The 25863-nt window shown below is 38.6% G+C and overlaps 1 protein-coding gene across 9 annotated transcripts in view; it reads right to left on the minus strand.

Annotated features, from left to right (window-relative positions):
• nrp1a (neuropilin 1a) overlaps nt 1-25863 on the minus strand; it is a 64354-nt gene that overhangs the window by 24472 nt on the left and 14019 nt on the right. For all 9 annotated transcript variants that reach the window (XM_088642901.1, XM_088642903.1, XM_088642902.1 and 6 more), the window contains 4 exons: nt 21723-21904; nt 16312-16539; nt 11847-12002; nt 7012-7178 (listed from right to left, as the gene is read on the minus strand). In XM_088642901.1, the coding sequence (XP_088499027.1) occupies nt 7012-7178; nt 11847-12002; nt 16312-16539; nt 21723-21904 (733 nt within the window). The remainder of the gene's footprint in view (nt 1-7011; nt 7179-11846; nt 12003-16311; nt 16540-21722; nt 21905-25863) is intronic.

The following is a 25863-nucleotide window of genomic DNA, read 5'->3' on the forward strand; positions in this document are numbered from 1 at the left end:
AAGGCATGTAATTCTGCCAATACTTTTCCGACTGAAGTTTTGCGCACGTTTGAAATATTGATGTGCACAGGTTGTTCAAAAATCATGAGTTAATACACTTGTTTGTTCGGTTTAAAATGTACACAGAAGTCTAGATGTAAATAAAACAATTTTGGAGCTTTAAATTGAGTATACTGTGTTGTGCCATAGATAAGGCACATTGAATACAGTAAGAAATCAACAAAAAATATTCTACTGGGATTACCTACTGGAATTCCCTGGGAATAAATTCCTTACAGCCCCCTATATCCTTAAAGATCCCTTAAAATATGCTAGTTAGCGCTCATCTACCAGTGTTTTAGGAACCAGCTCAAAACACAGTGCTCTACATGAATAATGTGTTGTACCATGTTTTACTTGGCCAGTGTAGTAGAAAGTGAAAAGAAAACTGTTAACAGGAAGGTAACAAAGCAGGAAATTATATAATATAATGAGAAAGCATATGGCACGTTTGAAGGAACTGTAGTGAAATATTTTTGCATCTTCTTAAATATAGGTTTGAAAAAGCAAACAGTTATTAAAACTGAAAGCTTCTCACACTACAAATGTGACTGATAGTACTGAAAGACATGAATGACCATGGGTACATGCATTTCAGTCAATGTAATTAGCGAGTGAGCCAAAACCATGGAAGACGGATAGTTTGTTGATATATCATGTAGAAGAGCGAACAGGGTTTTTGGGGAGTTACAGGTTATTCAGAATCTTAAACAAACTTACAAGAGGTTAAAAGTATGTGTGGTGAGGTCTCTTTTCAGCTGCAGAAGGAATGATCTGCACCTTGAACAGACAGCTTTTATAAAGTTAGGAAGTTATTTTTTCTAAAATATCACTGCATGAAAGGTTTCTGTAGCTTAATGAGGGCAAGGCTTTTGTAACAGAACTTTGCAACTTTCCAACGTCTATGTTTACACAACTTTCTAACAGATGAGTCGAGAACCCAATGTGAACATTTTCACAGCCAAAGGAAACCCAGTTCTGCTAACAGATGTGACACTCTGTCACAAATAAATACACTGAAACAACCAAAAAGGTCTACCCACAGTACAACAGATGTTGGAAGTATGTTATTACAAAGACAAATGAACAAGAAGAAGCAGAAACAAAATGAGTTATTCTCAGCTTGGTGGACAGCTTGTTAAGCCTGGTGTGCAATTACATTACAAATGACTTCATATATAGGTTCAGTTAAATGAGTTCATCACTATCACACAATCATCCTTTGTCAGTTTAATAGATGACACTTTATGAGCTGTCTAATTAAAGTTTCTAAGTTTCAGACTGCATTAATCTGAAATAGTCTATGAGCAGTACAGCAGACATGCCATCACATTTTACCATGTTGTAATTAAAGGTTTTTTTTCCAGCTTTGGAAAATGAATTCTAAGTTCATTGTTTACCTTTCTAATAATTGCACTGGCAGACATCTAATAAATTCCCAGAAAAAAAAAGAAAGCCCCACAGTTTCAGCTATCTTCTTCATGTTTATGTGTGGGAAAAAAAGGCCACCCATCTGTGTGTGTGGGCTAAAGGAACAATAGGGAACTCCTGGGACCACGCTGAAATATTCTGTACGTTTTCAAAAGCAAAAAAAGCTGATCATGAAAAAGGAATTCTCATATGTGATATAAATTTAAATACCATCTGGTTGCCTTTGACGAGATTTAGAGAACTGTTCAGATCTTGGCACAAAAATATGTTACACACAATCCAAGCAAAAGAAACTGTGGGACACGTTGCAAGCTAGTCTTTGTAAAAGACAAACCAATTCATGAATCTGTTTTCATTTAAAATGCAAGCATCGATGCACTTTAAACAATGCAGAAACTTTACAGCTGCACCCCCAAAATGGAAATAACCCTTTCATCTCAGAGTAATGCAGCTCTGCCTAAATAGATATGTAACTCTACTGAAATGAGCTGGCAGGATTTTGAATTTAGCAATTGTACAGTATGTAAAGGTTACAACTGTTCCACTCTTTTGATCCTGAGAATGGCCAAGTCCTCAGGTTTTGAAGATATCTGAAGTCTTCATGACCTAATTCAGCTAATTATGGGCTTAGTTTATCTAACTTATCACTGTTTCACAGCCATGTTGTTGAGGTCGATACTCTGCCTTCTTTCACTAAACAGTTGGATAATAGCTATTAAAACCCAAATGGGTTAGATAGGCTGAATGTCCTCGTCTTGTCTGTAATGATTCTTTTGTTCTCTGTGCAAGTAGGAATTAAATATCTCACAGCACTTTTTACGCGATAGGAGAAACCGAAATCCCCTAATTCCTAAACATGATAACAGTGAGCAATTGCTCATCTCCCATCTTTGATTATCACAAAATTTCAGGACTTTCAGAAGCTATGATGAGTGTAGCTACATGTGAGTTTGTTCTGATGATTCAAAGTTTTCAGACCACTTGGCTACAAAAGCCACATGATGCAGTTCTGACAAGGAAAACAACTGTGGTTCTGCTTATCTAATTCTGAAGTGCTTATCAAGAGCAGGATTTACAATAGCTGACAAAGCGGGTTTAACGACTTTGCTAATACAATGTTAATTGCAGTGCCATATTTTAATTACTCATCTCTTGGCACGTGGGACTGTGAGACGAAAATAGCAGCTTAGCAGCTCTAATCGACAGTAACAATGGAGAACGGACATGGCCGCATTCAAGTGACCACAACTAATTGAAAACACATTTGTACATCCTGCAAAAACAGGATATCACTGCAATCGTTATTTTAGGTCCTGACATTAGTTGTGTTTTTTCCCTAGTTTTTAGAGCAAGGGTTCAGAGGAACCATTTCTATAGGGAAGTTCATAATTAATGTCTGAGCAAAATAAGTTAGATTCCCTTGTATGGAATTAACCATATTGTCTTAGGAAAATATGTCTGCTTGTGACAGCAAGGGAATTCAGAAGGCCTGGGAAAATCTGGCCACTCAACCCAAAGCAGTTTCCAGACTTAAAAGTCATATATATGCCACAATAAATCCAGATATGAGCTTATTATAGGTCTGTGCTTAACTTTTTCAGATTTATACATTTGTTGTTTAAGTAAGAAAAGTAAATGCACTAACTACCACACACAATTTTCAAGAAAACGTTACGGTTTTGAGCAGAACATGACATTCACCTGAATTCATTTTTATATAATACAATTAAGGAACAACTTCATATATACAGGAGGATCAACATTAATGTACATGCTCGTCCTCTGTCCTATGGATAAGGAAAAAAGCGCTTTAAAAGTGCTAAAAAAGTGCAAATCTGCACAAATGCGCCAAATGACAAAATAATCTGACAGAAAAGACAGTAATGTATAGCTTTCTATTATGAAATGGAGCACAAGAGATATACCTTTACAGTTATGGAGTGCAGTAATCTTAAGGAAGAAGTGATGAGACTAAAGTACCATACACGAATAAACATATTGATGTCTTCATAGCGAATAAGATGGTGACTACAGTGGTGACGTTGATGTACCGGAGTACCGGAGCACTGTTGCTCATCTTCCTTTATATTTTGGCAGGGGTACATGACTTTTAGCATAAAAAGTGCCAACGAAAGGCCACAAAGGACTACAGGTTGGCCATACTGATGCAGGACGAATAAATAACTGGGAAGAGACGCCATGGGTGACACAGAGGAAAAGACACACGCATATCTGAGAATGTTCTGGAAGCTTCGAGAACCTCTGTCAGACCAGGCTGACTGACACTGCCTAACCATGGATGAGAAGGAAGGGGTGTAATGCTGTGGTATAATGCTAGCCAAAAAGTCCTGTTACAAATATTTGCAAGCTTGTAAAAACATTGTAGTATGATGCCAAGTAATTACTACAAGAGGACATGCACAGAAATGTGTGCCACATATTATGTGGACCATATGGTTTTAGAATTTTCGAATGCTTTTAAGTATTGACAGTTACTTTTGAAGGCAAAATACATAATTCATGTCTTGTCTATGATTGGGGCTGCTGTCTATGTTAATAACTTTGTTTTAAGATATCCTTTTATCCTAACTCTGATGCTCTGGCATGATGTTATTACTATGCAACAGCACACTCTATGTCCTTTCAGACATGAGCAAGTCTTATTACTGCCAAAGTCTCTTACAAAAATTGGAACGTCATAGACGGCATATACATGCTTTATTTCCTTCTTATTTCATTTTCTTTTTAAAACTGCTGTTATGCACTTAAATAATTCATTCCTTTTCAATGTAAATGAAGCGTTCTGCTACTTAAAACCATGGCGAACAACTTCTAATAACATGGTAGTTATCCAAAGTTGGTTCAATGTTTTGAAGTTGACATGTTTTTTTGCTTGGCCAGCACATCATATGAAAGGCCTCACACTTTGATATATTGGTATATCAAGTATTTTTTCTCATACAGCTGAGTGACAGCTGTGTGGCACACCACGTCCTGTGATTAATTATTACAAAAGTGATCTTGAGTACGTTCCTGACCTCTTGCTGCGATGAAATGAGACAACATTAAAATGTATTAAAAAAATGCTATCCTGGAATCGCATTGAATAAAATATGAAACCGCCTGGGAATACAACCGACAGTCATCAATAATATAACTGTCTCGCATACTGTCTAGCATTCTATTATTAATTATAGAATTCATTCTTCATATCTATCTTGAATAAAGATGGAAGCTGAACTGTGCAATTCTGACCACATGTGGCAGTTGCAGGAGCACCAGTCGAATGTACTAAATCAGCTCTGCATTAACAACTGCATTCTTTCAATGGCACTTGTTATAATGAAACTCCTTGAGGAGTACGGGGCATGGTACAACAGATTTCTTCAAATTATAAATTAAACACAGGCGCACAGATTCTTTTTTGTATCCCTGGAAACAGATGTGCGGTTTTCAACTTTGACATCTAATTGGTTTTAAGAGATAGCCGTGCCTAGAACACTCTGGCTGCTACAGCCTTTTTGCTGCATGGAAACACAAAACACATCGAGAGGTTAAAATAACCTTTATATTCTGAGTTTTGCCGATTCGTGGGGGATGTTCTTTTCAACTTGAGAAATGACTGAAACAGCAAAATAGGTTTGGAAAATATTTGAAAATTCGTAATGCTCAATAAAATATGAAATAGCAGCTACTGAATGCACCACCCAGTGATGCAAGATTCCCTAGAGGTGAGTTATTATGCGGCTTTTTCACAGATCCTTGCTATCAAAAGCATTTACCACAAAAATTAAAATTTTCACTTCACTCTGTTTTCTGCCTCAAGCTTCCCATGTGACATGCCTTCTGCTTGGGGATTTTTTAAAATGCACTTTTTTCTCTGCTTGCTTTTTCCCCTCCAAATTAAAGTATAACATCAATATCTTCTGGCACATTATACAACTATAAAACACAGAAAATTAAAACAGAAGGGAAAAGATAAAAGAAAATAAGAAATAGTAGGTCATGTACAAGAGAAATGAAGTCTTGGCTGATTGGAACAGGGATTTCAGAGAACACAAGTAGAATATATTACACATCTTTATCAGCTTTGGAAGCCTCCTTCCATTAAGCAGGTAAGGATGGAGTTGGGCTTCCTCCTAAGCGTACACCAAAAAATCTAATTAATAGATCATGATCTATATGGAATATACCTGAAACAATCTAAATCTTTGAAACTAAGAGCCCAGATAAAGCCATTGACATGGACTGGACGTTATCTTCCAAGCCCCTACCATAGTGCACTTTGGGTCCATGAAAGACACTCTGAAAGTCTACATGTGAGAAAATCCCTGTTTTTCACGAATGAGGAAGAGAGAGCTAAAAACAGAGCCTACTTCCAAATCACATCCCAGGCAAACATCTAAGACCTCTTCCCACAAAGACTGTAGTGTGCTCAGAAGTGCAATTCAAAGACGTGGCACAAGAACCTTGTTGTGGCCAAATACTCTTTTGTTTCAAAACTGCACTGGCAACTGAACTATGAGATTTCAGTCATGTCATCACCAGAATGCAAGGCTTGCTTCAGACTTTAAAGTAATCCCACAGGAAATCACTCAAGTGTTTGTGTTTTTTCTCAATGACTCAATGATGCATTGTTATTTTACATAATCCTCAGGTTTCCTTTATAAAACAATGGGGTAACTTGGACCTCCTGTTAACAAAGGGTGCAGAGGCCATTCCATTGATTAAATTTGTTGGTAAGAAAGAACTGAAGCAAATGTTTTCATAGTAATAAGGAAACACCACTCATGGCTACCTTGAGCAAATATTTAGTTTTTGCCTTTGAATCGACCCCACTATTGCACCCCAAGGAATAAAATCGCAATGTCTTTAGCAATGTAGGAGTTGAAAAATGGACTCAAAGAGATGGGGAAATCACTCTTTCTCAGAAGATACTTAAAATAAGAAAGATTAAAAGCCCCGTTGTTAAATATGTTTTTATTAGACTGGTCAGAAGCAAAATGGGGAATTTGGGCTTTACTACACCTAGGGACTTTCAATTACTAAAGCATGAATCCTGTCCCAGCAGGGCATTTTTAAAATAAGATTTATTAGTATTTGGTAACTGGATCTGTTATTCTTTTCTTTCCCTATTTTGCATGTGACCAGCCTACTAAGAATACTTAACAACAGGGCTTTTAATGTATGTCTTCTGAGACATAGTGATTTCTCACTCTCCTTGAGTCCATTTTTGACTTCAGTGAACCAGACAAGAAGCTTTTCAGGTACCATACAAAAGCAAAGCAAACATACCCACTAACAAAAGCATTTTAGAGGTTACTGTGGCATCTAAACCAAACCTCACAAAATCATACAGTATGGCTTCTTTCAACCTCTGGTATCTATGCCATTGACCATCCATTGCCTATTAACTACCAGTGCAGAACTGCTGCTAACTTTATGTGTTATTGAAAGGGCATCTTAAAAGTCATTCTTCAACAATGATATTCTGTACCTTTTGTTTTATAGCTATTATCCTTTGTACATTTACAGTCTTACCTGTATCCACTCTTTGCTTGAGTCTTCTGATGGAGTCCAGGCATTTTCATTGTAATTCAGTCTAGACCTCTCTGGTGACCAGTTTGAGTTGTACTGGGATGAGGATTCAATCTGGTCTGAAGTAATCTCCCCGGATTCCATCCCCAGTGGCTCCATGCAGTCGAAATCTATCGTTAGAAAAACATGCAGCCCACCAAAAATAAATACAATAACATACTGCTAAAGAAGCACACTAACAAAGTATACAGCAATCTGCAATTTGAGTCTCCTGAGACTTCTTGTGAAAATATTGTGCTGCTGTGTGGTCTAACTGATCTGGTCTTTCTTTAGAAAAAAATGCTTAATAGACTTACAGTGGGAGTGTATTATATGAGGAAATTCTGCTTTGTTGCTTTAACCCTATGGATACCATAAAGACACTGAGATACTATACCAGGAACTGTTCCCCCCCCAAAAAAAAATATCAAAGTGTAAGGATCATTTTGATTTCTGTCTATAGTGGTATCCTAAACTGGTGTGTCACCATATATTGTATCCTGTTAGATTATATTGTATCACAATTTTCCTTCACAGTGTTTAGAAATAAAATAAATCCACTGGAACAACAATGTGGGGTTACTCTAAACAGAGAAGGTCATTCCGGGTTCAGTCCATGACCAGAGTTCACACTCTAGTCAATGGGTGCAGAGCAGCTCACTGCCACAAATCTTGTTGGTGGAGCACAAACACAGAAGCCATCTGTGCTACCTCACACAAGTCAAGCCAATGGAATATCAGTCCAGGTGACATTTCTTTCCTGATGTATAATAAAGCACTGTGAAAATGTTCTTAACCTGGTAAATTCAAAGTGATTTTTTTGGGGCAATTTAAAAAACACACATACGAGTCAATATAAATCTCCAGGTTTGACTAAAGCTTGACACTTTCTTGAAGCCATGAGCATACACGGGCCCCTCAGATTTTCGTTGTAAAGTCTGGCATGCGTTTCAGAGCAGATACCTGCAGTGTCTGCGAATTCAGAAGAACATAAGAAAGGTTGCAAGTGAGAATAGGCTATTCTGTGTATCTTCCTCGCTTGGTTGTAGTTGCTAATAAACTCTAAAGTTTTGCCAAGCCTTTTTCTTGAGGAAGCCTAACATTTGGGCTTCATTTGCCTGGTGAGGAGGCCTGTTTAATCCATCTATCCATCCATTTTCTAACTGCGTCTTCTAATTCAGGGTTGCAGGGGAGGCAGAGTCTCTCCCAACAAGCAAGGGTCACAAAGCAGGACGCACCCTGACCTGATTTACAGCAAGGATGCCGGTCCACTGCAGGGCAGACACACAGACACAAACACAGTCACACCAGGTCAATATTCCTAGAAGCCTTTAACCTCCCAGTATGGCTTTTGATTGTGGGACGAAACTGAAACACCCTTAGAAAACACAGGGAGAACATACAAACTCCATGCAGATAGCACCCAGGACCCAAGCGTCGAGAGGCAGCAATGCTAATCACATCGCCACCGTGCTGCGCAAGCCTCTTTCAGCTCACAACAATTTTTTTCTGTGAAAAAAAACTGTTGCCAGTTCTCTGTCCTGAATTAATTTTCTTTTTCTTTTTTTTTCAGTTCTGATCCTATGTCCTTGTTGCTGAATTTTAACAACAAATCTGAAATAGTCATGTGATTTGACCCTAACTTTATCCCTTAGGATTTTACATACTTGAATCCAATTCTCTCTCAATGAACTCTATTCTACAGTCGTGTTTCCCTGTTCAGGTCCTGAAACACCCCCGCATCTTCTGGCTTTCATTCTGACTGCGTTCTTCATTAATTAAGCTCATCAAACCCTTAATTGAACCAATTGATTACTTCTGAACTCTGTTTTCCACTTGGTTGATAATTATGGCTAATAGGTTTCCGAATAACTCTTACTGTTGATCAATTAATGATGTGCAGACCTGAGTAAGAATGACTGCCAAATAAGGATTCTTAGAGTTGCAAGGGCCTATTGGTTACATTCAACAACAGTTATTGAAACAACAGACCAAGTGAGAGAACAACTGAAACCTAGCATTTGGAACAGGTTTCATGCTAATTTCCAACCCTGTTCTGCTATTTAAGAGTGGAAAGAGTTTTAAAAACCTAAGCAAATAGTTCAGGTTCAGAGCTTGATGAGCCAAAGTTCACCTGGGATGAAAACTAGAAGAACCAACCAAGACTGGGAGACACAACTCTGGACAAAAGAGATTTAGCTCTTTTAACCTGAAACAAAACAAGTTCTAAAAACCAGGTTAATACGGAACTAAAAGTTTGGAAGAGCATTGGTATTTGTACAGATGCTCTTGTTGTACTTGTCTAATAAATCACCCCAATTATGGTGTTAGGACCTTAGCACAAGTGTGGTTCAAACTAAATAAATACCTTGGTTAGTTTAAAATAAAGTTAACCACTGAGAAATAATATTTGCCTTCTGTTGATGCTGTCCCGATTTACAGAAAGTTAATGGATAATGTCTTCATTCAATGCCACCTATTGGCCCTTACAACAGGAACTTTATTTCCTTGGAAGCCTTCAGTCCCAGTACAGAGCAGGGCCAGCTTTGCTTAGCTATTGTGATTTGACAAGATCAGGCTGGAAGGTAGTAGTCTCCCCTGAATCAACTAAAATCAATACAAGAATCTGTACGTATCTTTGATAAATTCATCTGGCATTTCATTTAATCTGCTATGTGTCTTTTAATATTTGTCAAAGATTACCTCATTGGTTTAGTGAGCCCATTTACGTCTTGAAGTGAACGTAATGGGACGCATTTTTGTAAAAGACAATCTTTTTTGCTGATCAACTCGGATCACTGCAGCAGTCTGGTCTAATGAAGGTGTTTTTAATTCTTAACGAAGTTTAGAAAGCACACTTTTTTTCTCAGTGCTGTCAGTCTCGATGGGCAGAAATGGCATTGGAACTTTGTTTTGGGGTCAGGGGAACTTACTTTGTCTCTTAATAATTCGTCATATATTTTCAAGCCACCTTTTAACAGAGAAAAGCTTCTTATACACTGTGTATCCTAATTTTAATCTGTTGCAAAACAACATGGATTATGTTTCCTGTAGTCCTCCAACTGTTTATCATTGCTGAAGACTGGTATTGATTTTGCTGTATCACTCATGGTACGGTTTCCCTCAGTGTCACTGCTCTTATCGATGCCTTCAATTATTTCTGTTTTTTACTTTTTCTTTTCTTGCTGACAGGCTGTTGTTTAGTTACTCTCGATCATTGGGTGCTCTGGCCTCACCTTGGCAACGGTTCTCACCCTCATTTCATTTCTTGAACCTTAAGTCAGACAAGTGTGGCTGCTTTCTTTAAGACTTTTTCAGGACTGTTAACTGTGAGCCATTCACATTCAATCCTGCTAGGCAGCCTAAAAAAAAACCCCACCGTGACAAAACAGTTTAAACAGTGCCATGCACGGTGCTACTAGTCTCAAATAAGTTTATATAATGGCTCATCGATTCACAGCTCAGCTGCGTAAGACTGCAATTCGAAGACCCCTAGGTTAGCATTTTGAATTCTTAAAAGGTTAGTCCTTGTTTTTTGGCTTAATGCCCCCATATTTCAAATCCTTTTCCTCCTCAAATTTGCGATCCATTCACGTTATCGCAGCTGTAGACTACTATATTTAATATCTTTTCTTTTCATAGAGGCTTCTTTTGAGCTCAGACCTAATGACTCCAATGGGAGGACTGCTGAGCTATTCAAGAAAAGAAAAGGGAGGGATGACACAAGATCCATCCAGTTGCCTTTTGTTCAAGTTCTTGTTTTAGTTTTTTTTTTCACCAGGCTTTATTTCCCCAACACCGATGGGTTAAGATGTTACAGATTCTGTCAATTTCTGTTTTGGCAGCTAATATATACCTGTAACTCTTCTAACAAAGAGAGAATGAAATGGACTTTCTTTTTCAACTCCTATCCTCTACTGACCTTCCATTCCTCCCATTGCAAGATGGACAAACTAAAACAAATCACAAAGAGCATCAAAACCATGCAGGTGGGTTGATAAAGGCAGGTAAGATACCGGGTCCTTAGCATTTGCATAATGAAGCTGAAAGCACATGTCAATAGGAATGTGTCTTGTTTTCAGCCTGTTGCAATTTGAACTACAGGGCTGCTGGGAACTCAAATCGCCACTGTGGTCTGTTTTGGTGATTCATCTTCCTGCATTGGGAAAATACATATTAATCCCTCTTGGTGTTTTGAACCACCCGGGGAAAATTAGACCTTGCTCCTGATAAAATCCAATCAAAACGAATTTGTCTGTTGACAGTTTATAAGCTAAGAATGGTTTACTTATGTTTAGCTAGCTATTTTTTCAAATGGAGGTGAAAGGTCAGGTCCCAACAGAATCCAAAAGACACAGGAAAGATATAGCATTTTGTTAGTCAAGGTTTTTCGACAGCACTGGAAGTTAAGATACCAGTTTGGAAAATAATCACGTGTCATAAAACAACAATATTGAAAAATGTCCTCTTATTTTGGTTCTGACAAAGTAAAGAGCAGGTTTATTTAACTTTTGGTGAAATGTCCCTGATGTACGGGTCTTAACATTTTTTAAACCACAAGATGTATAGTAGTATTTATGTAGTTTATGTTTTCATTGAATTATTCATTTATTTCAAGTTTCATGACAACCTTACCTCAGATTAATCTCATACATGCTTTCCCATCAATTAAAAAGGCCAGTCAGTCTGTACATGTCAATAGTAGGCTTTGTTTGATAAAGGTTCATATCAGCATTATCAGCAAAGTCACTCAATTGTAGGTGTACAGAAGTTGTGTAGAAGCATATGAAAAGACTCACCTTCCGGTACTGTTTTCTCGATGACAGTGAAGTTGGCAGAGAAGCCCTCTTTGGCTATGGCGTTGTCTGTGTTGAGGGTTATGGAAAGAATACCAGTGTAAGTCTGGATGCGTCCTGGTGTATTCTGTCCACAGTATCGTCCTATGTATGGACCCACTGAAGACAAAGAGATGGGACAAAAATCAACATGGAAAGACTTTCAGTAACCCTGGAAAATTCCTTATACAGCACTTAAATCCCCTGGCTCTATTTTTCAACCATTTAAATAGTCCATTTCCATTTGTACATTTTTTGCTGTCACAGCAATAATCATAGTCTATGCAAGATGCCATTATAAGCTTTTAGTTGCAATCGACCAATGCAAAGTTTGTAGGAAACAACGTTATTGTGACTGCAAAGGAACAAGTAATAGGTTTATTCCATGCTGAAAAAAAGAAGAAAGAAAACACAACGTTTCGGCCGTGGAGCCTTCTTCAGGTGTGAGAGAGACAGGGCAGTAGGCAAAGTGTGAGCTTAGTTTCAGGGGGAGCTTTAAGAGATGCAGCTACACAAAATGGAGATCTTGGGAGTAAAGATTGTTGATTTCCAATCTTTCTGTTTACATAAGCACAGTAGTGAAGTAATTAATAAACACGTTTCAGGGTAGTGAAGTGCTTTAAAGGCAAAGAACCAGCTGAGTTGTCCGCTTTGCTTTTCAACCATAAACTCCAAGTTTTCCTTTGATCTAATTTATAAACAGTGACTAAATCATGGCATGTCCTATTAGACATTTAAATGTCTGGAATTTGGAGTGATAGAGTTTTAACCTCTCTCTAGGCTTTAGTCAAGGAAAGGAGTCATAAATTTTTCACTCTCTCTGCTGGGCACTGTTTTTAAATTCCTGTGATCTCTCAAGAGTGACTGTCCCCACTTCCTCTTATCTGAACTAATTAAAAGAAGTAATTTGCATGGCAGTGCATGATGAAAGGAGCCTCCCAGTTTGACTTAAGAGTTATCTTAGTCAGGCTACACTTTGTTATCGAAAAACATGAACAAGAAAATAAAAACAGCAAGATTCTGAGACAAATACACTACAAGCTTTAATGTGAAAAGCCAGCTCTAAAAGTATCTGCATGACTCAGAATCCACATTAAATTTTAAAGAGCCTTTTGTGAACTTTGCATTCTGTTTCTCTTTTAACTTTAAAGTGTTCCTCTCTCTACCAGCAATGTCTGTTCAGTAGAAAGGAGCTCTGTACAATCGGCTACAAAGGGAATTGAATTTCTCAAGTCACATGTAAGCTTCAGCCTTCTGTGCTAATGCAATATTGATCTGAGTGGCACCAGTGGTAATATGCAGCTTTAACAATTTCTTTACACATCAATGTTCTAGTACATTTCTCCACATTCCCTTCACTGTTACTATATATTTGTGTGGTGGAAGCATGTAAGACACAACTTGTATTGTTATTTTGTGTTGCTACCTCTTTTACATATTATATTAAAATAAAAAAAAATATTTTTAGTAGCCAATAAAACCATTACAAAGGGGGCTGGAGTTCCTCAGAAGTCAGTTTCAGCAAAAGTTCTTGTGTCCCAGTTCACAAATAAAAGTTGTAAACTGAAAGCTTTGCAAAAAATTAGGTAAGAAAATGTGATAACCCTGTGGAATTTATCTGATTTTTTTCTCAGTTTTTTTCTGAGGAAAGGGAAACTAATTTATAAATTAAATATTACCGTCTAGGAATATTTTAATGAAAATAACCTCCCTTCATGCATCTAGATATTAAATTCCTGTGTTTCTTTACAATACAAAGGAACAGTAATAAAGACTAGGATCATGCAAAGCTGAAATTAAATTCACAAATTATATTTTTAAAAGTGCAGTTAACATCCTTATTACTGCTTGCTATGAAGGTGTATTTGTTTTTGCTTTTTAAACAGCAATAAAACATTAAGCATTTTGCTTATGCTTGGAGTTAAGTCACAGTTAAGAATTTCATTTATTAATGAAATAATTCCTCTGCTATATTCTGATGCTATAAAGATAAATACGAATCTCAATGTACAACTTAAAGAAAGCGGATATTTAGGCCAGCGATTTAATTCCATCTGATAATATTATATTTTAGTGTAGTGATCTTAGGGTGGATATCATTCAGTCTTTCATCCAGTCTTTATGGACTGGATTTAGCACCTGTGCAAAGAAAAGATTATTTACTGTGTTTAACAAACACGTGAGTCACTGAGAAACTTGCTGGGTCTTTACAATCATTACCACTGAGTCACAGTCCGTCACGCAGGCAGACATGAGGCAACAGAGCTTCACAGTCAGCATCACTCTTTTTAAGTGAGACACAGCAGACTTTTACAAGAATTGCAATTAAATATTTTGGGAGTCCATTGACATCGATCTCTTCACATAGGTGTGGGAGGAGTAGAAAACAAAGTAAAAAAAAAAACCCAACCACTTCAAAACCGTTGTGGCACATTAGTAGCTTCTGTTGGGAAGGAATGTCAAACATGCACTTGGCAACGGGAAACAGGATCTGCTATTTTGGCAGGGAGAAAAACCGGGAGAAAATATTCCATTATTGTCTGCATGCTGAGGTCAGCTGAACATCTGCGAAGACAAACAACTTTTCCAGTCACCACCGGCCATCTCCTTAAAGAAAACACTTGGGCCTCAGACTGAGACTGCGACTGGTGTGGCAGGCCCTTCGCTGCTGTGGCTGGGACGTTGTTGTTTGACGACTTCACATCGAAAGCCAAGAAAGTCAGAGAGTCAGAGAAGGAAACTTCATCGATTCCAGATAAGGCAGCCATTCTGGGATTTAATTAGGTTCCTGCCAATATTCATTTCCTTTAATTCTCCTGGGAACTAAATCACTGCGTGTTTCTAAAAGTGATAAAATCATATTAACGAGGAAGGGCTTTGAACCACACAAAATGATTTACAGTCCAGTGTATGGCTTTATGCTTATAATGAATGTAAATGTTCATACCCACAGTCATTGTTTTTATGAATGGAAAAATGGGAAACACATCACAGACCTTTTCATCTGGAGCCAACAGTTTATTAGAACATAAGTATGGTTACCAAAGAGAAGAGGCCCATGTAAATTGTTTATTGCAACACTGCAGTGACACTGACCTCCTTCTTAATATTCAAGGCTCCCCCAGTCTTTCTAATGAGCTCACTTCTTTCTCACCTTTTCTTCTGTTAGGATCTGAACTCCTATGTTTTGTTTTTTTTAGTGTGCTATTAATAAAACATTTCAGTAGTCCAGCCAAACCAACAGGGGGGACAAAAGGCACACAAGCAAGTCAGCAAGAAGCATGATATTTCTATGTAAACTGGCTGAACTGGGTGAGATTAGGGTTTGGCCTCCCCCGAGCTTCTGTTTAGATTTCCGTGAAATGCATTCTAGAACAGAAGACTTAAAACATTTGCTGAAGAATCAAGCTTAGCAAATTTACCTTCAGGTACTTTAAACAACTGTTCGCTTAAATCAGTGATATTCACTCCTGATCCTTGAGGGCCACAGGTGTTAAAGGTAATTAATAAGTAAAGACCTGGAAACAGTAGTAATACAGACAAATTAAGTGAACAGTTGATTCAAATTAAGTTGTGAAGTCCAGGATGACAGGAAAGCACAAACACATGTCTAGGACCAGGAGGAAATGTCAGTGACTTAAAAACTCTTAGCTTCTCGTTGCTGATTTCTTTAGAAGTATTCAAGTTGCATCTCCTTATATGATGGAAAAACACATTTGAAGTAAACCAATGATTACATTTCCAATGGCTTCAAATAGACAACATTCTGTAGTGAACAGCTTGTCCACATGTGAGACTCTGGTCTGGTTAATGATGAGAGCATTTTAGCTTTGCAGTTTTATGTCACATTAAGGGCTGTGCCCTGAGTGAAGCCTTGTGTCTGGAATGTGTGTTAACAATGGCTTGGCAACCAACCATGATAATTGACCCATTTTGAGTGTCTGGATACACTCTTTTTAAATGCAGGATTCATCATGTGTGAGTATTTATGCTAAACTTTTTTTTTAAGATGGGCTACTCACAGGGATAGGTAATCATCCCTTAAAGGCAAATATTAAGCTCTTGTTTATATTTTGAGTGGTTCTGTTTTAAAAAGCCAACAATAAAAATAACAGTTGTGGAAAGGAAGTCGGGTTCTGGGACTGCTGTTCCTGAATGGGGGATAAATTGGGCTTTTGACAGAGGTACACCTCTTTTGCTCACAAACTCACCTGCTTCTGGTTAAGGGGGTTATGTGTCACTTACTTATTAAATACTGAAATACTATTCCTGATGATACTATGATTCCTAATCCCTATTCTACTGTCTCTACTGCTACATTATAGCAAATAGTAATAATATCACAAATACTACTCTTCTTAATACTACTGTAACCAGCAATAATAGTAAGGACACCGAACCCACACTCTCTCTGACTTGAGTTACGTACCTCCAGGAAATCCGTCCCAGATTTCAAGCCGATCGTAGCGACAGAACACCCCGATAGGAGGGGTGGTGTCAGGTTCCAACTCGAAGCTTTCAAACTCGAGTACAATCTCTGCCATCTTGGGGGCAAAGATCATGTAAGTACATTCCAGGTTGTTGGGGTACTTCTCGGGGAACCCTGGGGATCTGATAACCCCGCTTGTTGTGGTGAAGTTTCTGGAGCACTCTGGCCCTGGGAAACAAAACACATGGGGTTTGTTTATTTCCTTCCTCATATCACTGTTGATTGTGCTGGCTGCTCAGTGATCATTACGCAGACTGTCGTTTGTCTCTGTAGCCAGTATTTTACACAGAAGCTTGTTGTATACAATCCTGTATGGGAAGTCAGTGGCTGAGCAGTTGGCCAGTTCCTTAACTGTGCTTATCCACATTGTTGTTGTTTTTTTTTTTTACTTTCCCTTGTTCTATAGTGGCAAAGCATTGGTATCTCAAAACCTCACCCAAGGAAGCTGCAGTGCACTTTGTGGGACACCCTGACCGATCGCTCTCAAGCTTCCCCCTACTCCCTCCTCCTCGGCTCCTGTTCCTTCTTATTGATCCTCATGTTTGTGGAAGAGCTGTGCTGCATCAGCCAGCTACAGCACATTGAGGGACTCTGAACGTAAACAGCCCTCAATGGTTGTCGGCAACCGCACAGAGCGCGCCACGGTAAAAATGAGAGTTACCTTCCACTCCTTTGGATTTCCACATGCTCTCCCTCTCATTATGCCTCTGCCTAACAAATTAAAACGGCTTTGAGCTAATTGCAGCTTCAGTTCTGAGGAGGGATAGAAATGTGGCACATGTTTATACTGTGACTATCAAGTCAAAACAGAAGCAGAGGAAGACTGACTGATGACAAAGTAATGCCTAGTAGCATTAGCCTAATGCATAAACCTGCAGCACCTTCTTACAATCTAGATTTTCTTGTTTTGACAATCGCAATGTCCTTGAGGCATTTTATTTAGGGAGCTTTCACACTTTTTTGAGGTCTGTAAATTTCTATTGGCCAAACAAAATGATTACAGACAGCAAATCTACTATAATTATTATTTATTTATCATGCTGGGTAAGGTCATTATACCCACATCATACCCATATATTATGAACATCTATTATGGTTAAAAAATGCTTCTGGTGAAAAGTTAAGTCCTCAGTGTTTAATGCATGTACTGAGATTACCAGTTAAGACGTTAAAACATGACAGTTACACAAAAACAATACGTTAACCAACATCATTCATCACATTACATGCTTCCATAGGTATTATGTCCTCTTTGTTTTATTTTTCTTGCCACATATTACTGGCGTGGAGAAAAAAAGAGCACCACTCTTGTCCTTCCTTTACTCTGATTCTTCCCAAAAACCAAAAACTGAAAATGACTAGAAAACAAAGCAACAGTGATAGTTTTTCAAGGGGAACAAAAAAAGTCCAGGCAACAAGAAGTCAGATGTGGGGAGTCTGTAAATAAAGCTGTGCAATTAGTTGCGAGACAATAAATTCTGTTCTTTGCTGTTCAATCAGGCAAGTCCTGTTTCCTTACACTCTCCTAACGCTCTTGTGGTTTCAGCTCTAAAATGCCTCCTCATGTTGGTTTGCTTTGATATCTTGAAAATTGAGTGCAGCAGCTACAGTACAGGGTTCAGACAGCTGAGTGGGTGTTGAAAAAAAAGATAAGAAAGTGCAGTTTCAGTGCTGCTATGGGTTTAGTGTGGTACTAAAAAGAAGTTGTAAGAGCCAGTTGTCTCTTTGCCTGCTTTACAAATGTATGTACTGTACAGTCTTGCAAGCAAGTTATGTACGGCTGTAAATGTGCTTGATTAAGAAACAATGTACTGTATATTGTTATAATTCACCTAAACAGTTTTGTATTACAACCTTTGAACTTATTTTAAAATGGTACAGGTTTTTAAAAAGTGACAACTTATTTTCATACATCTTACAAATCACAATTTTTTGGAAGCCTTGAGTTGCCCCTGAAAAATAAAACCTTAAATCATTTTTTTATTTGAAAATTCTTTACTTGAAAAATTATTTTTTGAATTGAAAAGGGGAGTTTGTTTTCTCTTTCCTATCAAGACAAGAAATGTTGTGCTTTGAAGTGTCAAAAGTACTCAGTAAAATATGCAGTGGAATTGGAATTCTAAAAAGATGGTGAAGTTAGCAGTGATAGTTTAGATACTATATATTGTTTTAAATTTTGTATGTTAGAGAAAAAAATAAGTCTTAAAAATGAAACTTGAAAATGAAAAGACTGGATTACTGTTTTCTGGATTTCTCAGATGACATGATGGCACAAGAGCTCAAACTGCCTTAAGTGTTATTTCTAGTTTAGCATGTCAGCTAAAGATGTTTATTTTTCAAGGGCTTGTAGGTTGATAATTAGACAAGGCCTTGTGGTGAAGCTAAGAAAAAAAACTGTTCACATAAACTGAAGAGTTAATCATTTGGATTTGTACAAATAATCGAGTAAATCCTGTGTAAAGGATGAATACTCCTCCAGAGAGAGAGAGGAGTTGGTTAAATTGAAGCGTGGTGTGTGTTACACTGCAGGGAAAACCCGCAGAGATTAGCTTGATGGAGCAGTTGTAGGCCCCTTGATTCCCACATGTAGATTCTGCCATTACTTTAAACATTTTAACCCCCTCAATTGGTCCTATCTTTTTTTCTTTTCTAAGAAAGACAATGTAAAGAATGATCGAGGGCACTGCCCCTAAAGAGAGAGTTTGCGTCTTGAGTTTCCTTAGGGAGTGATGGGGTTACTCTGCCAGATGTGACCCGTGTCACTGAAGCACATGGCATATGAAAGTGAATTTGAACACAAGCCCAAGATTAGTGATCATTCCCCTCCCTGCTGTTGACACAGGTGCTGTCGTAAAGAGCTCAGATGGCAGTGACATGATAAATGACATTAATGGAAGGAGAAATGACAAGACTTCTCTTCTCAGGTGATGCAAGCGCCCTGTCTCTTCGCGTACACCCCTCAAAATCAACTCGGTTAACAAAGTCAGCGCCGTCATTTCTTGTGACTAAAATTAGACCCACTTCAGTGGACCCCTCCTAAGTTTGATGTGGTTCTGAAAAAGTCAGGGCCTTAATGGAAAGCATGTGTCCTTCAGTTTGGAGGAGCACATAAAATAAAGTGTGACATAAAGATGGGATAAATATAGACTTTCTAGAAGAGGGGATGTCCTATTTTGCCATTGAATATGCCACAAACATTTTTATTACATGAAATTGAAAAGTCCCACTTTCACTGAAGAAACATGCAAAGTTCCACATTAACCTAGATAAGGGTGTTGCTACCCTAGATGAGGGTGTCGCCAAGCAGATAAAAAAAAACAAATCAGGCTCTCATACACTAGCTAAAATGGCTACTTGCATATTTAGTACTTCAAAAAGATTTTACAGTCGGACTACAGCAGTGTACAGTAGGAGGGCACAACACAAGGTGTCTGTCCTCTGACACATATATACAGGAGCTGAGCATACAATTAACCCCTAATCTTGAAGCTCATATATTCGATTCATGCTCTCAGCAACTCTTGGGTCACTGAAGCAAGGTTAGCAATTTGCCACCCATAAAATAAATTACCAAGGTAATTAAGATGCCTGAAATGAAAAACAGCAATGTCCTTTGAAAAGGAATCTAGGAAGGCAAAACCTTTAAACTTCGCTCTCAGTCTGGTGCTCTGTCCCACTGAGAAATTCCACAGCTTCTCTCTCTTTTTTACATGCCTCCCCCTTCCGCGGCCTTTTCTGACCTTTTATCAGTATTTCCTACCTAATAGAAGTACCGCATCACATCTCGGGATCCCAGACCTTAACCAGCTCTAATCCAAAACTCTACATCTGCACCAGTGCCTCCAGGAACACAAGAACATGAGCTGGAAGGCTCATTTCTATGACTCTGTTGGTAATACAAAAGATCAAACTTTCTGCAGCTCCAGACATTTAGCATTAGTCTGAAAAGCGAGTCGATGAGATGTACAGAGTCAAAATATAAAAGTGCATTGTGCACCTCAGAATTGTGATAATTACCACAGATTTGCCTGATCAAGACATAATTATCAAAGGACTGATCAGCAAAAACGTTTAACACTGTTTTGAAAAATGATGCATGTTTGTGATTTCTAAAAAAATATTTTTCAGCCATTGACCTACTTTATCCAGTACTGGGTCCTGGGAAAATTGTTACATTACTGGGTAATTTCACTGGATTAGTTTTCCTGCATTTCTTGTATACAGTACATTCAGCTTTTCTCTGGTCCACTCCTTAAATTCTCGATCTCTTTTGTGGTCACTCATGTCCTAAATGGCTTTAATGGACACCTACCGTGCTCTATTGCTCTATTTTATACAGAGTTGAACATGCAGTATAAGGACATTAACAATAAATGCTTTCTTCCAGACAGCTATGGATCATGGGAGTGACTCCCTCTGACTTTCTGCATTATTGCCCGTTCCCCACCCCCAACATCAGCACACCACTCCAGATTAGATGAACTCTGGCATCTCATTTAGTCTGGTACTGGGTCACCTTGAGAAGAATTTATAAATTAGCTGGATTACAATGCACCTGCCTAGGTCACCACTTAATGGAAATTTCCACCTTTCTTGTTAGGCTGCTACTGGTGTGGTTCACCTAAAATAAGAACAGGAAGGGAAAAATCCCAAAACAACAGGAAGCCTTTTTTATTGTTGCGTCAGTGTCAGATGCACCTAAAAAGGAAAAGGCCAGCAAGATAAGATCTTAACTCTAGTTCCTCACCGAAAAGGTTAAAAGAATGTAGTTTTGTGGCCTCTCTTTCTCAGCGGGTCTTCCTTTCTGCTGTCTGCTTAAGAAATTTTGATCATGAATGAGGCTGCATTCACTAAACTATAGTACACAATCCCTCTTAAAGCACCACAAGTCTAGACATGACGAAAACGTTCAGCTTTTGGGGCAAGACGATATTCTCGTTGAAGGCCTTCCCTCCAGTTTTTTTAAAGACATAGGAGATTGGACATTCGTAAGTGAAGTTTTCTACAAAAGCCCTGGGGTGACGCCTTCCGTTTGAACTCCCATATCACGACGTCAGCAGAAACAGATGTAAACAATTTCAGCAGAATTTCAGTAGAAATGTAATTTAATTTAGCAAACTCAATTTCAGTGGAATTTAAGCAGCTGCGGACATAAATGTCTTGAGATACACAAGATTACATGGTTACCAAGGGCATTGGGACACATACAGTACCTGAATGTGTTTTCCTGTGATGTCTACAGCCTGTCGGTGTCATTGTACTGTACTTTCCTCATAAATGTCCATTTTAGTGCTCCCTCTGCAGGCGTTCTACACAGGGGAAATGGCTTTCAAAGAGGTTTAAATGCTGACCTGTCTTGAAGACTTCATAGCGGATGGAGAATCCAGCTCCGTGTGTTTCGTAATCGGAGACAAACTTGATGTAGAGCTGGTTCCCCGTGGACACCACTGGAGAGGGAGCGATCTTTCCACAGTGCTTCCCCACCAGCTGGGCGTTCTCATCGCCTCCATCCCGCACCTCCACATAGTCGTACCTGAGAGCACATAGACAGGTGGCCTCAGCGCAAAGACCAGAACAGACAGAGAGGCATTTCGAGGGGAGTGTGGAGAAAGAGGCTCGGAAATGTCATTTGCATTAGCTTTTGAGTCTACAGTCTTCATCAAGACTGTATATTCAATGCAAATCACAATTGTATAGGCAAATATTTGAAGACTGCGTTAAATATAGTTGCACTCCTCATAAGGTAACGGGAAACGTACCCTATCAGATTAACATCTAAATTGTTTTAGTTTTGTTTCCATACAATTTTCTGGAAATAATTTTACATTTGTACACTGGCATTTTTACATTCATCTGTTTCAGTTTTAGGGTGTCACCCATTTAAAGAAGGAAAATTAAAAAACACGATGAGACATCAATCTATTGCATTTCAGCATAGTTTACGAACCTGTGTGTCTCGAATTTCTGGAATTACATTATTGTTGAAAAAAAGAAAAAAGAAGAGTGCATCCAGAGGTATACATACATTTTAAAATGCATGACTTTCTGGATGTGAGAAATCAGGCTCATATTGCCTAAATTACTGAGAAAAGAGTTCCCATCTGCCTTGAGTGAGATTACATTTTGAAATCCATTCAAAAATGCCTTCGTGTTTAAATAAAATCAATTCACACAACAAGAGGAAAAAAGACAGTCTCACAGGAGACCAGCAGTGCCGCCCGACTAAGCCAGTTCAAATCTGACTCACCATCCTCCCTGTCTCCAAACTACTCAAGGCAAATAACCGAAAATGTTAATGAAGCCGCAGAAAACAACACTAGGGAATAAATATACAAAATCAAGGAGCTTCAGGGGAGGGCAGAGCTCTTGTTTCTTACTTGGTGAAGCATCACCCCTGAGAATCCATAATGCAAGGATGACTTCACCCAGCTAGGCTACTTTTATTGGAAGTGATATCACCTCATCACTTAAGGCCTTGTGTCACTTTATGTTTCCACAGGATCATTTAGCTGACATTGATGGACTTGTGTGGCCCGGGAAACGTATGGACCTTTCACTTGCTATATTTTATGCTGTACATCTCATCTTCGATTCAAAGGCAGCGGAGCTTGCACCGGCCCCTTGCTGTCTTGTAGCCGTTTCAATTAGGAAATTGTTTTGCGTGGCGGCCCATAACCACGGTGCAGTGGCTCGCTCACTCCTGCCCGAGCGCGCTGATAATGAGCTCATCATATTTGTTTTAAATGTTGGGTTTGTTATGGGTCCAGCCCTTTTCCTTACAGAAGCAGCTGTGGCAACAGTCCCTCCACTGCCTACAAATAAGAGCTGTTTCTATAAGAGCTGCTCTGTCAGCACTTTAGCAAGGGAACCAGTCGGTTCCTACACAGGTGGAACACGGTCAATCCACACAAGAGAGTTTGCAGTTCACAATGTTTCAATTTCCATTACCGTTTGAAAAGATTATTTTGCCTTGACAAACCTGTCTGTGCCTTCTGGATGGATTTTTGGAGTTGTTCGTTCTCTTTCTGGGGGGGCCTTAGGCTGCTGTATCTCTACCAGAGCTTGCAGTAAAATGAATAATACAAATTGGACGTGGAAAACTGGAGTACGAGACGCCTTTTAAAATATAGCTTACAGCTCTCCAGATGCTTGCTGGAGTTTTTCTGTAATCAGGCAGAATAAGGAAAAGACTCAAAGTTTAAATCTTCAGGTTTTGGTGCTTAGCTACAGCGGATGTTGTTATTTTTGTCAGCACCATCCCAGGGGTGTCTGTACACTAAAATGGGAGTGAGTAGACATGACCGTTATAACAACAAAGGAGATTATTGTAAATCCCTTGCCTTTTTTGCACTGGACTATGCTGGATAACGGATAACACCAGAGATCTTTTTTCCAAACATATGCAGTCAATACTTATACGTTCCTAAACATCAAACCTTTGTTTTTCGAACAGTTTTTTTTTTTTTTGTGGGCCTTAGCTGATATGGACTCGGAAAAGTGCCAAGAGGGAAGTACAGTGTGGGAAGCAAGTGCAGGAAAGCCTGATGCCTTTTCAGAATTTTCTTTGATAACTCCTGGGCACATTTGCACCACCTAAAACATCACCTCGTTTGTACCTGCTCTGGTACGGGTTGTTAAAAGAGATTCACGGGCTCTCTACAGGGAGACACATATGTGCTAGTCATCTGGAAAGTATTATGTGATCATTTACAGCTTGTTCACCTCCTTATTCTGCCTTGAAATCACTGAGGTTGCCAACCACTCTGGTCTTACTCACTGAATAAATTCATTACTGATCCATCTCAGTAACCACCTGCGGGTTAATCCTACCCAGAGTATTTAATAAAGTCCAAACCGTTAACAAATTCACTGCAAGTTTTGATTCTCTTCCAGCGTTTCAGGAAACCCTGGGGATTCCTGCAGAACCACGTTCTTACTAGCAAAGCCCTATTTATCACCGTTGTAATGTTTTGCAGGCAGAACAAGGCTTTATGTGCTTTTGCCTGATCTCATTTCTTTTTACCTGACCTTCTGGGTTAAATTTAGATTATACAACAGATAGCGCAACTTTTTAAACAATACACACCATGCCCTAGCTAGCACAAACGTTAATCTCTCAAGCTTTTCAATTTGAACAGACCACTGTGTCTAACAGCTGAGACAGAAACCACTTCCATAAGTGAAATGGAAATTGGAAAATGCCCAGACTATCCATAAGGGAAGTTAAAAAGGTCTTCTTTCTAACCTTGGCTTTACTCTTTTAGTGGCTATAAATTATTTTTGTAAGAAAATAGGGGCATGCGATACATGAAATCTAGTCCTGCCTAATCTGAATTTCAGACCAGCTCATGCTCAGAACCATTTTGGACACTGTTACTTGTAATTAAACGAAATAGCAACAAAAAACATTTTAAAATGTATTTCCTGTTTTCCTAAAACATTTATTTCAAAGTACCTATGTCTTGTTGTTTTCCAAAATATTTTTTTTGGCCAGCAAACAATACTTAAAGATGAATATTAAGGATGACTTTGCTTTCATTTTCATGTGGTTCAGGTGGGCAGCTGCGTCAGCATGCGTAGTCTGCAAAGGAACAAGTCATAGGTTTATTCCGTGCTGGAAAGAGTTTGTTTGTAACGTTGGAACAGTAACTTGGTGTTTTCTCTCTTCTCTTTTCAGCATGGAATAAACCTTTTACTTGTTCCTTTCATTTTCATGGTTGGCTACCTACCTTTCTTAAGGAAAACACTGGTACAACAATGGCACTAGCAAGAACAAAGTTAATCCTAAAATGATCTTTTTAAACACCTCTGTTGCTCCTCCCCCCAAAAAAGCTGCTTTGAAAATTAATTTAGAACGCAAATACTGTACCAGATGCTACATCCTTCCGTAAACCACACCAAGACATACGGTCGTCAATTATGCCTTGAAATGACATGGATAGTTATTGTTTCCAAAAGGTGTGTATATTTGACCACATTCTATATAAATAAGTTTAATGTGAGGTACTTTTTTCCAGATCAGGGACATTATTCCTAAAAACTTTCTTCGTAGAAGTGTCACCCCCTGCATTTCAGACCTTCTGAGGCAAAGAGATATCAAAGTGGAAAACACATGACCACACCTGTTCTTCTGCACAAGATGTTATAACCCGATAACTCTGGGGAAAAAAATGTCCTTGCAGCTGTCATGAGCTCCAGGCTTCAACATATTATCATTGAGGCCATTAACAAGCTGTCACTTGTTACACACGAACAACAACACTGTTAACATTTACAAATGTCTGAAGCATGCTTGTGTCCATTCATTGTTTTTTACCTTAAGGGGTAAAATTGCATGATAACATGCAGAGTTTCAATAGACATCTGATGTTAATTAACCCATCCAAAAATAATAACTTTCAGCCCAGAAACCGTTAAGGTTGGTAATGACCTCTTGTCAACTTTCTGACAGAAAAGGAAGGAAGAGGCTGTAACTGTTACTGCATTAAGTGG

The sequence above is a fragment of the Lepisosteus platostomus genome, chromosome 8, assembly GCF_059453375.1.
Source record: "Lepisosteus platostomus isolate fLepPlt1 chromosome 8, fLepPlt1.hap1, whole genome shotgun sequence".
NCBI lineage: Eukaryota > Metazoa > Chordata > Actinopteri > Semionotiformes > Lepisosteidae > Lepisosteus > Lepisosteus platostomus.